Source organism: Schistocerca serialis, chromosome 4, assembly GCF_023864345.2.
Source record: "Schistocerca serialis cubense isolate TAMUIC-IGC-003099 chromosome 4, iqSchSeri2.2, whole genome shotgun sequence".
NCBI classification, from domain to species: Eukaryota; Metazoa; Arthropoda; class Insecta; order Orthoptera; family Acrididae; genus Schistocerca; species Schistocerca serialis.
The window spans coordinates 795,096,927-795,111,144 of record NC_064641.1 but is presented as its reverse complement, the minus strand read 5'-3'; the positions used below and the strand labels follow the sequence as shown (position 1 = coordinate 795,111,144).

Genomic DNA, 14,218 nt, shown 5'->3' with positions numbered 1-14,218 from the left:
TCACCATCAGACACATTTCTGCTCAACTGGAGTTCTGTTGGTAGTGCTAACACACTCATCCACCAGTTGGATAACTCAAAGACGTGTGCCACTGGTTCCTCAACACCGAGCAGAAGATCATAAAGAGCAACGAAGAACCATCTGTGCAGAATTTGCTTGTGTGCTACAAGGCTGACCATGACAATGCTTTGTCAAACATTGTCACTGGTGATGAAACATAGGTTCATCACTTCAAACTACAAACAAAATGGCAATCCATGGAGTGGTGCCACACAACCTCTGTTCCAAAGAAATTGTTCAAAGCCACACTCTCAGTCGGTAAAGTCATCGTGATGGTGTTGTGGAACCCTGAGAGGATAATGTCCTTCCTTGTGGTGCAACAGTCCACTTGAAAGTGTATTGAACACAAGGAAATTGAGGAATCAACTTCAGCATGTTTGTTGCTACAAAAATGCAAATGAACTTCTCCTTCTCTATGACAACGTGAGGCCTCACACAAGTCTGCACACACAAGAGGAGCTCAGGAACCTTCTTTGGACTGTTCTTCCTCATCTGCTTGGATCTTGCACTTTCTGACTTCCATCTGTCCGGCCCAATGAAGGATGCACTCTGTGGGAAGCAATACAAGCATTGTGGGTAGGTTATTGAAGCAACAAGACGGTGGCTTCAACGTCAACCAGTAGAACGATACAATGTGAGCAAACAGGTCCTCTCAGTAAGGTGGCATAAGGCCACTGCATTGAATGGACATTATGTTGGAAAATAGCCTAAAGAGTGGCGAATAATGTGGTGTATTGGAATCCTGAATAAAACCAACTTGCTTTCAGAAAAGAAAAGTGTTGCGTTATTTATTTAACACCCCTTTTAAGTACAGTGTAATACCTATATGATGAAAAATGGAATATTAAATTTGCGTTTCTATAGCTAGAATATTTGGGATTTTAGTACTTTTGAATAATGCACAGCTTATAAGAAAGAAAATGACATGTCAATAACCTCCAGGCATTACTATTATGCATTAAGCAGCAACTTCAAATGGCTTTTGGTGTAATAAAACATCTGCACAATAAAAATTGCTCAACAAAAGCTTACTTGGTCAAAATCCAAATAATGGGCAACAACTGTCCGTCTCTGACTTAAAGTAGAATATTGTGTTATCTTTTCATTTGCTGAAGGGCATTCAATTGTACTGTTTGGTCACTGATAGGTATATGTCATTACAAGCAGTAAGTCATTGTGACTGGAACTACCACCAACCTTTGCGATCCAGCAGTTCCTGGCACTCATTGAGAAATAGTTGTATAACAACCTTCATTTAAAAAATTTCATGAGCAATTCTGGAAATAAGCACAATATTTGAGCATGAAAATCTTCATAATGCACTGTCACAAAACTTAGCTGATCAATATGCTGCGAAGGCATTTTTGGCAGACAATAAAGCTACCTTTCAATTTTTCCATAGTCGACAATCAGCTGTAAGTGAGCAGTGGTGCATGAATGTGATCTACTTAAAATTTTAGGCATTATGAGGTGTAAAATCTTAGTGAACAGAAAGAAAAAAAAAATCACAGGCATTCATAAGCTCTTGGGAAGTCGGAAATGAATAAAAACCAAAAATGAAAATGAGGGAATTGAAAAACATACTATCTGCAATGAAGTATCACCAGAAAAGATCTTCTTTTAAAAATCCCAGTAATTTTGCTCATGAAGATAATACAGACATAGCCAGTAGTGCTACTGGTTTCCAGTGCTTTGATGAAAAGGGTAGTAGTCTTCCTGTCAGTATATCTGAGGTCAGAAATTTGTGTTTGGGGCAGTGTGTGGGGGTGGGGGATGGGGAGATTGGTGATTCCCTAAAGTATAAGATTTTATTGAATCTATTGCAACCTAATAAAAATTATAATTTCAAGGATGATGTAGATGGCATAAAGAGGATGTTTCAGTTGGACTGGCTGTTAGTATATATGCGGTTCGTTCATTGTAAGTCATTTAAGGGTGTAAGTTCTGTGTGCTTTCTTAGCCTTCTATAAAGCATGACAGTCATTATGGCACATCCACAAGCCATCCATTCATCAATTTAAAAAGTTTCACAAATCTGCAAAAATGCATATGAATTCTGAATGGCATGAAGATGCAGTTAATTTTATGACAAATAAAACTAAGAGTGTAAAGGAACTTATCAATGAGAATCTTGCAAAATTAGTTCAAACTAATCATGCTGAGTTGAAATCAACTGTTTCTTACCTATTGTTTTGTTCATTACTACTTTTAAGAGGGGAAAACAAATTCAAATTCTGTTTATGATTTATTGCTGTTAAGTGTTGAGTCCGGTGGCAAAATATTGTGGAAACATTTTGCTCCTATAAACTCCACATATATTTCTCATAGAATCCCAAACAGTATAGATTCTGAAACAAACTGTTAAGTGTTATGTTATGTATTTCCAACAGGTTGTGCATGAGTGGGGACATGATGTACAGGGTGTCCCACTCAAAAGAAGGCCCATAAATGAACATTTGTTTAAATTACTCTTAAAGGCTTCACATAAAAATCAGGAAATGAAATGAAATAAACAAGTCATACCTTGATCATGGGGAAATAATCACAAAAGGTGCTGGAAGTAACCACCGTCAACTTGTAAACACAGTTGAACAAGACACTGCAGATTCTCGAATGTTGCTGCCTGAACCTCTGGTGTCACTGCCTGGATTTCACGGATGATGTTCTCTCATAAATCTTCAAAGTTGTGTGTTTTGTTACTGTAGACCTTGCCTTCTAGGTCACTACAGAAAATATGTCAGATGATGTTACATCAGGTGACCTTGGGGGCACAGTCCTTTTGAAATCACTCTGCCAGGGAAAAATGATTTGACCTCAACCATGGTCACTCCAAACATGTGGCATGTGGTGCCATACTGTTTTGTTACCAGCCAAGGGTAAGTTCTTCATCGTCCCACTGATTCACAAATTCCCGAAACATTTCAATGTAAACTGCACTTGTCACCATAGACTTGAAAAAAATTGATCCAATGATGCGATACTGTGATATTGCAAGGCCACGCCACTACTTTGTGAATGCTAGGGTTGCTCAACCAGTGCATGTGGATTTCCATTACACCAAAAATGTATATTCTGAGAGTTTACATAGACATAGAGGTGGAGCTATGCCTCATCACAGAATTTTGTGTACTGCATTACTCCTGGCCTCTGAGCAATAAATTCCTGAAACCAATGGCAAAATGTAATGCATTTGTCTTTGTCATTGACTTTCAGTTCCTGAAATACTGTAAAACTGTATGGATAAATGGCAGCTTTCTTTGCAGCTCTATGACAAATGTTCTGCGACATTCCATTTTCCTGAGATATATACTGAACAGGCTTTGTTGTTTCATATCCCCCGCTGTGAAGATCCAACACCGTTCCACTGCTCTCCATCTTGTTCACTGACTTTTGTATGCAGCATTTGGAAGGTACATGCTGGTCATCAAACTGTTCAACAAACATTTGCTGAAATGTTTAAATGGAACCAGTAATCCAATATTGTTTCACAAGAAACGTGCACTCTTCGACAGAATAGCGATACATGGTCATGAAACACTGAACACTGAGCTCTAGCCACAGCATTGTGCAGAAACACACTGAAATAATATTGCAGAGTGCAGTGTTGCCATGTCAAGCATCACAAATTACATGGTGAAATTTCAGTGAAATTACTACACATGTTTGTGGGGCCTCTTTCAAGTGGGACACCCTGTAGTATCCACATAAATCCGTTTGAAAATCAATGTTGCAGCTTATGGCAGTGGCTCAAAAATGCAAAATGTGGGATATGTTATCCATACAAAGTTTTAAATGGTGGGAAAACAATAAATGTAAATGTTGATGAAACATAAAATCTGGGAATGTAAAAACAAATTTTACTGTAATTATACTATTTGCTTGCTTATGTTAATGACATTAACAGTACTAAAAGTACACTGCAAAAACTGATAGGAGAATATAGTGAGCAGGTCACAATGTGCTCAGAATTTCTGTTGACATGTATGGGGAAAATGTTTTGCCCCTACTGACATGAAAATGTGCAGGTGCTCTTGTGTTTCAATCTTTTTGTTTCTTCATAACAACAATAGTGGTTTCTTTATCAACTGCAAGAACAACTATCTTATCATTTGGATTGAAATCTTTGAGACCCTGTGCAGGTGCTCTTGTGTTTCAATCTTTCTGTTTCTTCATAACAACAATAGTGGTTTCTTTATCAACTGCAAGAACAACTATCTTTTCATTTGGATTGAAATCTTTGAGACCCTATCTCTCACTTTTCATCAAATTACTTTTCAAAGGTTAAGTGCAGCACACTACCCTGGTGTTTCTGATTGAAGTAACATTTGGAGCTTCTTTGGAGGACAATGTTACACCTGCTTCTACTTTCATAATAATCTCCTCAATTTGTACTTCCATAGGTGTTAAAGTACAGTTTCCAAATTTAGAAATCTCACCTTGCGCAATATTTTCTCTGACTCATTAATAATTGTGTCAGACATCACCGTATTGTTTGTACTTTCCATATAAGTTTGTAATTTTTTGAACTTTGTCTTATGCCTACTAATAGTCATTTCCATAGATCTAAATGCAAAATAATCTTTTGTATTCCACAGATCTGTTATTCCACAATCTGTCTGTAGTGTACTGTCAACGAATATGCAACAACTCTGTTAACAGAACACATCTCTCATCTTCTACAATGTATCTTTTCTCAGAGTAGCACTGCTTCTGTATAATCATACGTACATTGAACCGAAGCCTTCCGAAAGATCCTCTTTACTTCCAAAAAGTTTGATATAGAAGACAATACAACAATAAATGTAAAGTACAATTTACATGTGCTCTCTTATGTAGAAGTTCCAGAAATCTGATTGATTTTGTAGTTAGTTCTCGATGTAGAAATGTGTTCTGTGCATCTGTTTGTTACAAGAGAATGACCTGTTATTTCACCATATTGTGAAAGGTCCTTACAATATTAAGTAAAGCAACTGGAGCACATTTTATCTCATAGCTGTATCCTTTTTAGTAAACAATGTTTTATAACTAAGTGTGCCCTGTAAATTTCAATACTTCCCAAGAAATCACATTTTACTCTGAACTCGTCATTTGCTGCCTGTGGCTCTTTTATTTGCTGGAGTGGGGTATAGTTATGTGTTTCATTGGATGAAAGAGAGTCCAATTATTTCTTTATCCCATTAGATCATTTTCCTTCATCCTTTCTTCATGTTATCAAAATTCTGAGGTATATCTTCAATAAACAGTTCTGGATTCAAGGCCAATATGGTGCAATCATCCAGAGATTATGCTCTTCTCATTATTATTTTACATGGTTATTGCAGTTCTGCTCTCTTTGTTCCTTCTGAAGTCACAATACCTGGTTTGTTTTTGTCAGTTGCCTTGAAATTCATATGTTTGTTTGCATGGCTATCTCACACAGCAGTTGTTATAATCAGTTATTATTGGTATCTCTGTCTCAAGTTTACTGCAATTAATTATGGCGAATTTCACACCAGACATGTTTCACTTTTGTTTACAAAGCATCTTTTGTGGTCATTCTGAAAATATGGATACATAATAGAGGTGACTAAAGTCATGGGATAGTTTTGATACGCACACATACACCAACTTCACAGAATGTAGGTTGGAGCTAGACACATGGAACATTCCATTTCATAAATCATTAGAGAATTCAATATTTTGAGATACACAGTGTCAAGAGTGTGCTAAGAATACCGAATTTCAGGCATTACCAATGGCCACAGACAATCCAATGGCTGATGGCCTTCACTTAACAACTGAGAACAGCGGCATTTGTGTAGAGTTGTTAGTGCTAACAGACAGGCAACACTGCATGAATTAACCACAGAAATTCACCTGGGACATACATTGGATGTATCCTTTAGGACAGTGCAACAAAACTTGGCTTGGTGAGCTATGGAAGCAGACAGCCAAAGCGAGTGCCTTTGCTAAAAGCACACCACTGCATGCAGCGCCACTCGGCTCGTGACCATATCGATATGACTGGAAAACCATTGGGTGGTTGGATAAGCCCCGTTTCAGTTGTTAAGAGCTGGTGGTAGGGTTCGAGTGTGCTGCAGACCATACATAACCATGGACCCAAATTGTTAACAAGGCACTGTGCAAGCTGGTGGTGGCCCCATAATGGTGTGGGCTGTGTTTACATGGAATGGACTGGGCCCTCTGGACAAACTGAACTGATCATTGACTGGAAATCGTTATTTTCGGCTACTTGGAGACCATTTGCTACCATTCATGGACTTCACATTCCCAAATAACAATGGAAATTTTATGGATGACAATGTGCCATCTCACTGGGCCGCAATTGCTTGTGATTGGTCTGAAGAAAATTCTGGACAGTTTAAGTGAATGATATGGCCACCAAGATCACCTGACTTGAATCCCTTCAAACATTTAAGGGACATAATTGAGAGGTTGTTTGTGCAAAAAGTCCAGCAACACTTTCGCAATTTTGGATGGCTATAGAGGCAGAATGGCCCAACATTCATGCAGGGGAATTCCAGCGACTTGTTGAGTCCATGCCACACTGATTTGCTGCTCTATGTTGGGCAAAAGGAGGTGTGAAACAATATTAGGAGGTATCCCATGACTTTCATTACCTCAGTGTATGTATGTACATTTTGGTTGTTATACATTAAGAACAGTATTTCTTTATAAAGTTGACTTGCATTTTACTTTTGATATTTCTGCCTCTTGTTCACATTTTCTGCACACCATTGCTTTCTCTTTCATTGTTAGCAGAGGTTAAGATTGAAAGAAATTTGGTTTTACATTCAAATGCAGAAGATTTTGCCTTTTTTGAAAGCAGTTTCTCTTAAGCTGCATTGGTGATATTCCCACATCACCTCACTTTAGAGATTAGTTTCATTCTAAGTTCCTTGATGCTCTGCAACATTCTGCATTATTTTGTCCAATTAAACAGTTTAGTTTTGAGATCCATTACAATGATCTTATAGTGATATTTGCGAAAATAATTTTTTTCTTCAAAAATGACATCTCTTCAAAAACAGTTTTACAATACTAGAACACAATAACTTTAATGATTGTAACCTGGCATGAAACACTCTAATGATTTTGTTTCATACTTGTGAATTCCTTAGGAATCTGCTAGTATGCAGTATATCCGAACAAATTTATTTTTTCTGTCCTTACCCTAGTGCTGCTAGAATTTCACCATCTAAAGCTAATGTAGGGGTACACTTAGAGATAAAAAGAGCTGCCATTACAATGTCTGGCTGAACTGCACTCCATGCTTTCATCGAAGAATCAACCAGTGGGCCTTTTGAAAGGTTGTATACAGACACAAATATGTCTGCTTGTGTCTGTATGTGTGGATGGATATGTGCGTGTGTGCGAGTGTATACCTGTCCTTTTTTCCCCCTAAGGTAAGTCTTTCTGCTCCTGGGATTGGAATGACTCCTTACCCTCTCCCTTAAAACCCACTTCCTTTCGTCTTCCCCTCTCCTTCCCTCTTTCCTGATGAGGCAACAGTTTGTTGCGAAAGCTTGAATTTTGTGTGTATGTTTGTGTTTGTTTGTGTGTCTATCAACCTGCCAGCACTTTTGTTCGGTAAGTCACCTCATCTTTGTTTTTATATATGACTTCACAGCAATTCACACTTAAGTGCCTGGCAGAGGATTCACCGAGCCTCTTTCACTCTGTTTCCTTAACAGTCCATTCTAGAACAGTACACGGAAAAAAACAAACACTTAAATCTTTCTGCACAAGCTCTGGTTTATCTTATTTTATTACAATGATCATTACTACCTATGTAGGTGGGTGTCAACAAAATATTTTTGCATTCAGAGGAGGACATTCGAGATTGGAAGTATGTGAAAAGATCTTGCCACAGCAAAAAATGCCTTTGTTTTAATGATTGCCACTCTCAACTTGCGTATAATATCTGTGACTCACTCTTCCCTGTTTCACGATAATACAAAATGAGATGTTCTTCTTTGAACTTTTTCAATGTTCTTTGTCAATCCTATTTGATAAGGACATATACTGCACAGCAATACTCTAGCAAACATATGAGTACACAGCATTGAGTCTTTTCATCTATATATACTTCACAGGCCACTGTACAGTGCATGGTGGAGGGTAATTTGCACCACTGCGGATCATTTCTTTCCTCTTAAATTTTCGAATGGAATGAGGGGAAAAGAATTGTCTGTATGCTTCTTACAAGCTGTGATTTCTCTCTCTCTCTCTCTCTCTCTTTTCTCATGGTCCTTATGTGAGTGCATTTTTATGGTGGAAGAATCATTTTGCAGTCTCTTACAAATGCTGGTTTTCCAAACTTTGTCAATGTTTCTATACAAAAGTAATGTCATCTTTCCTCCAAGTCATCCCATTTGAGTTCACAGAGCATTTTGATTTGTGAAAAAAAGTCCTGGTTCATCACTGTTTAAATGCTAACAAAAGCCTCCTCCATTCTACATCTTTACAACCAAAAATTTGTATTCTTAATGAAAATATTTGTTCTAATTATCACAGAATACTTCACACTTACTTTTTAATTTTTCAAAAATCATTCAGCTATGCACAGGTAGTCTACAAACCACATAATCCACACTCAAATAATCGGGAGCTTGCTGTATGGAGTAGATGTATTCAGTCGCTGATATTTTAGCTTAAATCCCTTTTTAAGAAATCTGCAGATATTAATTGCCTTCATTTCTTTCCAGAAAGCATGTAAGATTTTTTGAATACTTTTCAAAATTTCTCCATTTGCTATGGGAGTAAGTAATTTTAGTTAACTATGGTATTTGTTCTCAATACTTATTTTCGCTTCACTAAGAAGTGTCACAAGAATAAATAACTGAAGTCATGTGTGTGAGTGTGTTCATGTCCAAGTACACATACAGTGGTATGAATGTAAGGAAATATTGAAACATGGAATACATTACTGAAAATTTAGTTATGTGCCTAACTTCTGCTCTGTTTTATCATAAAGATAAGAAAATTTCCATCTTTTGCAAATGGAATTTATTCTACAGTACCTTCAAGAATAAATTTCAGTTACAAAAGATGGAAGTTTTCTCATATTTATGATAAAGCATAACAGAAGTTCGCAGCTGATGAAAATGGTTGCAATTGTTAACAATATTATGCCTAACTTCCACTTCATGCTTCCTCTATACCATGCGTGTGCGTGCGTGTGTGTGTGTGTGTGTGTGTGTGTGTGTGTGTGTGTGTGTGTGTGTGTGTGTCTACACATATGACCACAACACAAAAGATATAACCATCTATAAAATGACAGTCTCTTCTAGGTGAAAAGTAAATTAAAAGAATATCCAATTAGCCACTAGGTCTATAAATTATGAAACTAAGTTGATTTGGAGAATATTTTTAATAAAACAGCATGCTATAATTACCAATCCAAATAGTCTTTCTGTATTGCAATGTGCAAAGTGGCTATTACCTTTTGACTGTTATCAATTGGAATCTATTATCTTTTTACTAATTGTGGAAGGGATTTGTTTAGAGACTTAATAAACAAAAATGTTGTAAAGAGGATTATAATTATTAATATAGGCTTCAGAAGTAATTTATATCTCATTTCTTTTGCTAATTCCATGTTGTTAATTCTCAGCCTTCATGCAGAGAGTTATGGAACACAATCTGTGAGTGTATAAATACTGGAAATTATTGAGCAGTTACAGTTTTTTTCCAAATAAATATCTGCTTAACAATTCCCACACACAGTTCAAACATTTAGTATGTATTTTGAACACACATTGCAGGGACTGAACCTTTCATAAACTTTGCTGGTAAGAGATTCTCAAAATATGTAATAACAATAATTGTCTTTTTTACAGAATTTTTAAACAATTTCAATAAGCAGAGCCTGGAGAACACAACATACAGTTTTGAATATGACTATGACAGCATCATGCACTATGGAGCATATTTCTTCAGGTAACACAAGTGCCTATTTAATGAAAAGCATGCTTTCTGTCAAAATACTGTTTCTTAGAGTATTAACACAAAAAGTATTTACTTAAAACACAAAAATTTCTAGAAGCCAACTTTGAGGATGATCAGTTTGAGTTCCAGAGAGATGTAGGAACATGCAAGGCAGTACTCTTAGAAGATGAAGAAATGCAAGTTTGCATTTATAGCATTAATTGATTCAGAGAAAGCTTTTGACTACGTTGACTGGATACACACTTGAAATTCTGAACACAGCAAGAATAAAATACAGAGAGCAAATCATTATTTACAAATAGTACAGAAACCAGACTTCAGCTACAAGAGCTGAAGGATGAAGGGTTGTGGCCTATCCTCAGTGTGATTCAGTCTGTAAATTGAGCAAGCTGTGAAGGAAACCATTGAGAAGTTTGGAAGGGGAATTGAAGTTCTAGCAGAAGAAATAAAAATTTTTAAGGTTTGCTGATGACATTTTAATTCTGTCAATTGAACAGAGTGGAGAGAGTTTCGAAAACATGTTATAAAATGAACTTCAACGAAAGTAAAGTAATGATAACAGAATGTAGTTGAATTAAATCAGGCAATGCTGAAGCAATTAGATTATGAAATTATGCACTGGACACAAAAATAATTGACATTGGCCAAAGCAGCAGGTGCAGCAGTGAAATGGATGATTTTGACCTTCACCACTGATACAAATTTATTCACAGCAATGCAGAAGAAATGCAACATGAATTTACTATGCTTCCAATTTAAAATGCTCATCACTTTCAAATTACAGCACATAGGTGGCTGCCATGTTCCTTCAGACCCATTTCAGGTCTTTTACAGAGGTTAGACATCACTTCTTGCAGGACTGGCACTGGAATTTGATTAACTTCCTCCCAAATTCAATCCATCAGTTCCTGGATGATGTTTGTTGGGTTACAGTGGAAGATCTAAGATTTGAAATGACCCCAAAGGAAGAAATCACATGCTGAAACATCAGGGGGTGTTGGAAGCCAGGAAAGTTCCCCATTCTTGGAGATGAGATGACCACAGAAGTTGTTCTGCAGAGTGTTCATGGAATGCCAAGAGGGACATCATGAGACCCTATCTTGTTGCAAGAATGTGTTTTCAGCTACAGGGAGATCAGAAAGTCATCACACTAGGAAATGGCTCAGAATATGAACATAATGTTCTGTATTCATTGTAACAGCACTGGTGCAGTTATCTTCAAAAAAATAAGGTCCTATGATTCCAAACAATGATACACCACACTGCACTACAATTTTGTGACTATGAACTAGCATTTCATGAAAAATTTCAGGATTTTCACATGACCAGTATCTAAAGTTTTGCTCATTAGCAAATGCTGATGCACAAAAATTGGCCTCTTCATTCATGATCAGATTGTTGCATAGGCGTCGGTTGTCATTCATGAATTCCAACATTTTTGTAGTAAAAGCATAGCCTCTTTGGCAGGTCACCTGCCTTCAGTTTTTGCACTATCTGAATTTTGTATGGGTTTTTCTGCAGTTCCTTGGGCAATATTCCCTGTACACTGTGATCCAGTATGACAGTTGCAGAATGTCTGTGACTTCAGCTGAAGGCTTCTTCCATCACTGCAACATTCCCTTGTGTGCACACGCGTTTAACACTTGCAAGGGAAGTATAGCCCACTTCTTCAAAGGACTTTATCAACACTTTGATAGCACGTGCTTATGGGACTGGGGCATGACATGCAGGGTTATAATGAGCATGAAATACATGCTGCACAGCCATGTAGCTGTCACTGTTTTTGTAAAACACCTTCACAGCAATAGCACATTGTTCGCGGTCCATGACACCATCTCGATTGAACATCGATATCAGGGTCAATGGCAAAGGAATGTTCTCCAGATGGCACAACTCCTATTTTATGATTCCTAATGTAGCATGCTATTTCCAGGGTTGCCAAATTGCCCATTTCACTGCCACACCTGTTAGGTAGGTTCTAAATTATAGACTGGTATTTATTTATTTATTTAGCCATCCATGGACATTTTAAAATGTATGGATGTTGTCAGTTGTGTACATTCATATATTTATACAGTTTGTTGTTGCATGTAGTTAAACATTGTCACATATAAGTTATTTACATTCATTTTTGCTCCTTATCAAAATGTTGTGAAACAAAAGCTATTTAAAACCATTTTGTACTAAGGAATTCACTTACAGTGTAAAAGCAGTGTTCCTGCAAAATAGCAAGAAAAGTATTTCTGAAAAAGAGAGCTTATTTAAATTCAAATAGATGGTGCAGCAATAGTAACTTCTAACCAACTGGAGAAGAAACAACACTTTTGTTTCAGTAGCATCAATGCATAACCAACTTCCCCCTCCCCCTCACCACTGTGCCTCCAACAGTTTGGGTGTCACGGTACACTCTTTTACTGTGCTGTCTGCTAACAGAAGTACTTTGATTCAAGTATGAGAGGTTTTTGTGTGGTACACTTCGAATGCAATGGTAATAATGCTCCCCTGTACTCACTCGGCACTGAACTATCAAAAGTCATGAGTTATTTCAACCACATCATAATTGCACATAGTGGAAGTACAGGGTGTTTCAAAAATGACCGGTATATTTGAAACGGCAATAAAAACTAAACGAGCAGCGATAGAAATACACCGTTTGTTGCCATATGCTTGGGACAACAGTACATTTTCAGGCAGACAAACTTTCGAAATTACAGTAGTTACAATTTTCAACAACAGATGGCGCTGCAAGTGATGTGAAAGATATAGAAGACAACGTAGTCTGTGGGTGCGCCATTCTGTACGTCGTCTTTCTGCTGTAAGCGTGTGCTGTTCACAACGTGCAAGTGTGCTGTAGACAACATGGTTTATTCCTTAGAACAGAGGATTTTTCTGGTGTTGGAATTCCACCGCCTAGAACACAGTGTTGTTGCAACAAGACGAAGTTTTCAACGGAGGTTTAATGTAACCAAAGGAGCGAAAAGCGATACAATAAAGGATCTGTTTGAAAAATTTCAACGGACTGGGAACGTGATGGATGAACGTGCTGGAAAGGTAGGGCGACCGCGTACGGCAACCACAGAGGGCAACGCGCAGCTAGTGCAGCAGGTGATCCAACAGTGGCCTCAGGTTTCCGTTCGCCGTGTTGCAGCTGCGGTCCAAATGACGCCAACGTCCACGTATCGTCTCATGCGCCAGAGTTTACACCTCTATCCATACAAAATTCAAACGCGGCAACCCCTCAGCGCCGCTACCATTGCTGCACGAGAGACATTCGCTAACGATATAGTGCACAAGATTGATGACGGTGATATGCATGTGGGCAGCATTTGGTTTACTGACGAAGCTTATTTTTACCTGGACGGCTTCGTCAATAAACAGAACTGGCGCATATGGGGAACCGAAAAGCCCCATGTTGCAGTCCCATCGTCCCTGCATCCTCAAAAAGTACTGGTCTGGGCCGCCATTTCTTCCAAAGGAATCATTGTCCCATTTTTCAGATCCGAAACGATTACTGCATCACGCTATCTGGACATTCTTCGTGAATTTGTGGCGGTACAAACTGCCTTAGACGACACTGCGAACACCTCGTGGTTTATGCAAGATGGTGCACGGCCACATCGCACGGCCGACGTCTTTAATTTCCTGAATGAATATTTCGATGATCGTGTGATTGCTTTGGGGTATCCGAAACATACAGGAGGCGGCGTGGATTGGCCTCCCTATTCGCCAGACATGAACCCCTGTGACTTCTTTCTGTGGGGACACTTGAAAGACCAGGTGTACCGCCAGAATCCAAAAACAATTGAACAGCTGAAGCAGTACATCTCATCTGCATGTGAAGCCATTCCGCCAGACACGTTGTCAAAGGTTTCGAGTAATTTCATTCAGAGACTACGCCATATTATTGCTACGCATGGTGGATATGTGGAAAATATCGTACTATAGAGTTTCCCAGACCGCAGCGCCATCTGTTGTTGAAAACTGTAACTACTGTAATTTCGAAAGTTTGTCTGCCTGTAAATGTACTGTTGTCCCAAGCATGTTGCAACAAATGGTGTATTTCTATCGCTGCTCGTTTAGTTTTTATTGCCGTTTCAAATATACCGGTCATTTTTGAAACACCCTGTATATGCATACACCAGAGTGAGTTGAAATTACTCTGTGATAATAGGCATAAGTAACATAAGTAAGTCATAAATAAAACTGA

General features: G+C 38.1%; 1 protein-coding gene across 1 annotated transcript in view; it reads left to right on the top strand.

The window, feature by feature from the left end:
• LOC126474772 (uncharacterized) overlaps positions 1-14,218 on the top strand; it is a 225,256-nt gene that overhangs the window by 89,498 nt on the left and 121,540 nt on the right. Inside the window, exon 7 of the mRNA XM_050102247.1 lies at positions 9,903-10,002. Coding sequence (XP_049958204.1) covers positions 9,903-10,002 — 100 coding nt within the window. The remainder of the gene's footprint in view (positions 1-9,902; positions 10,003-14,218) is intronic.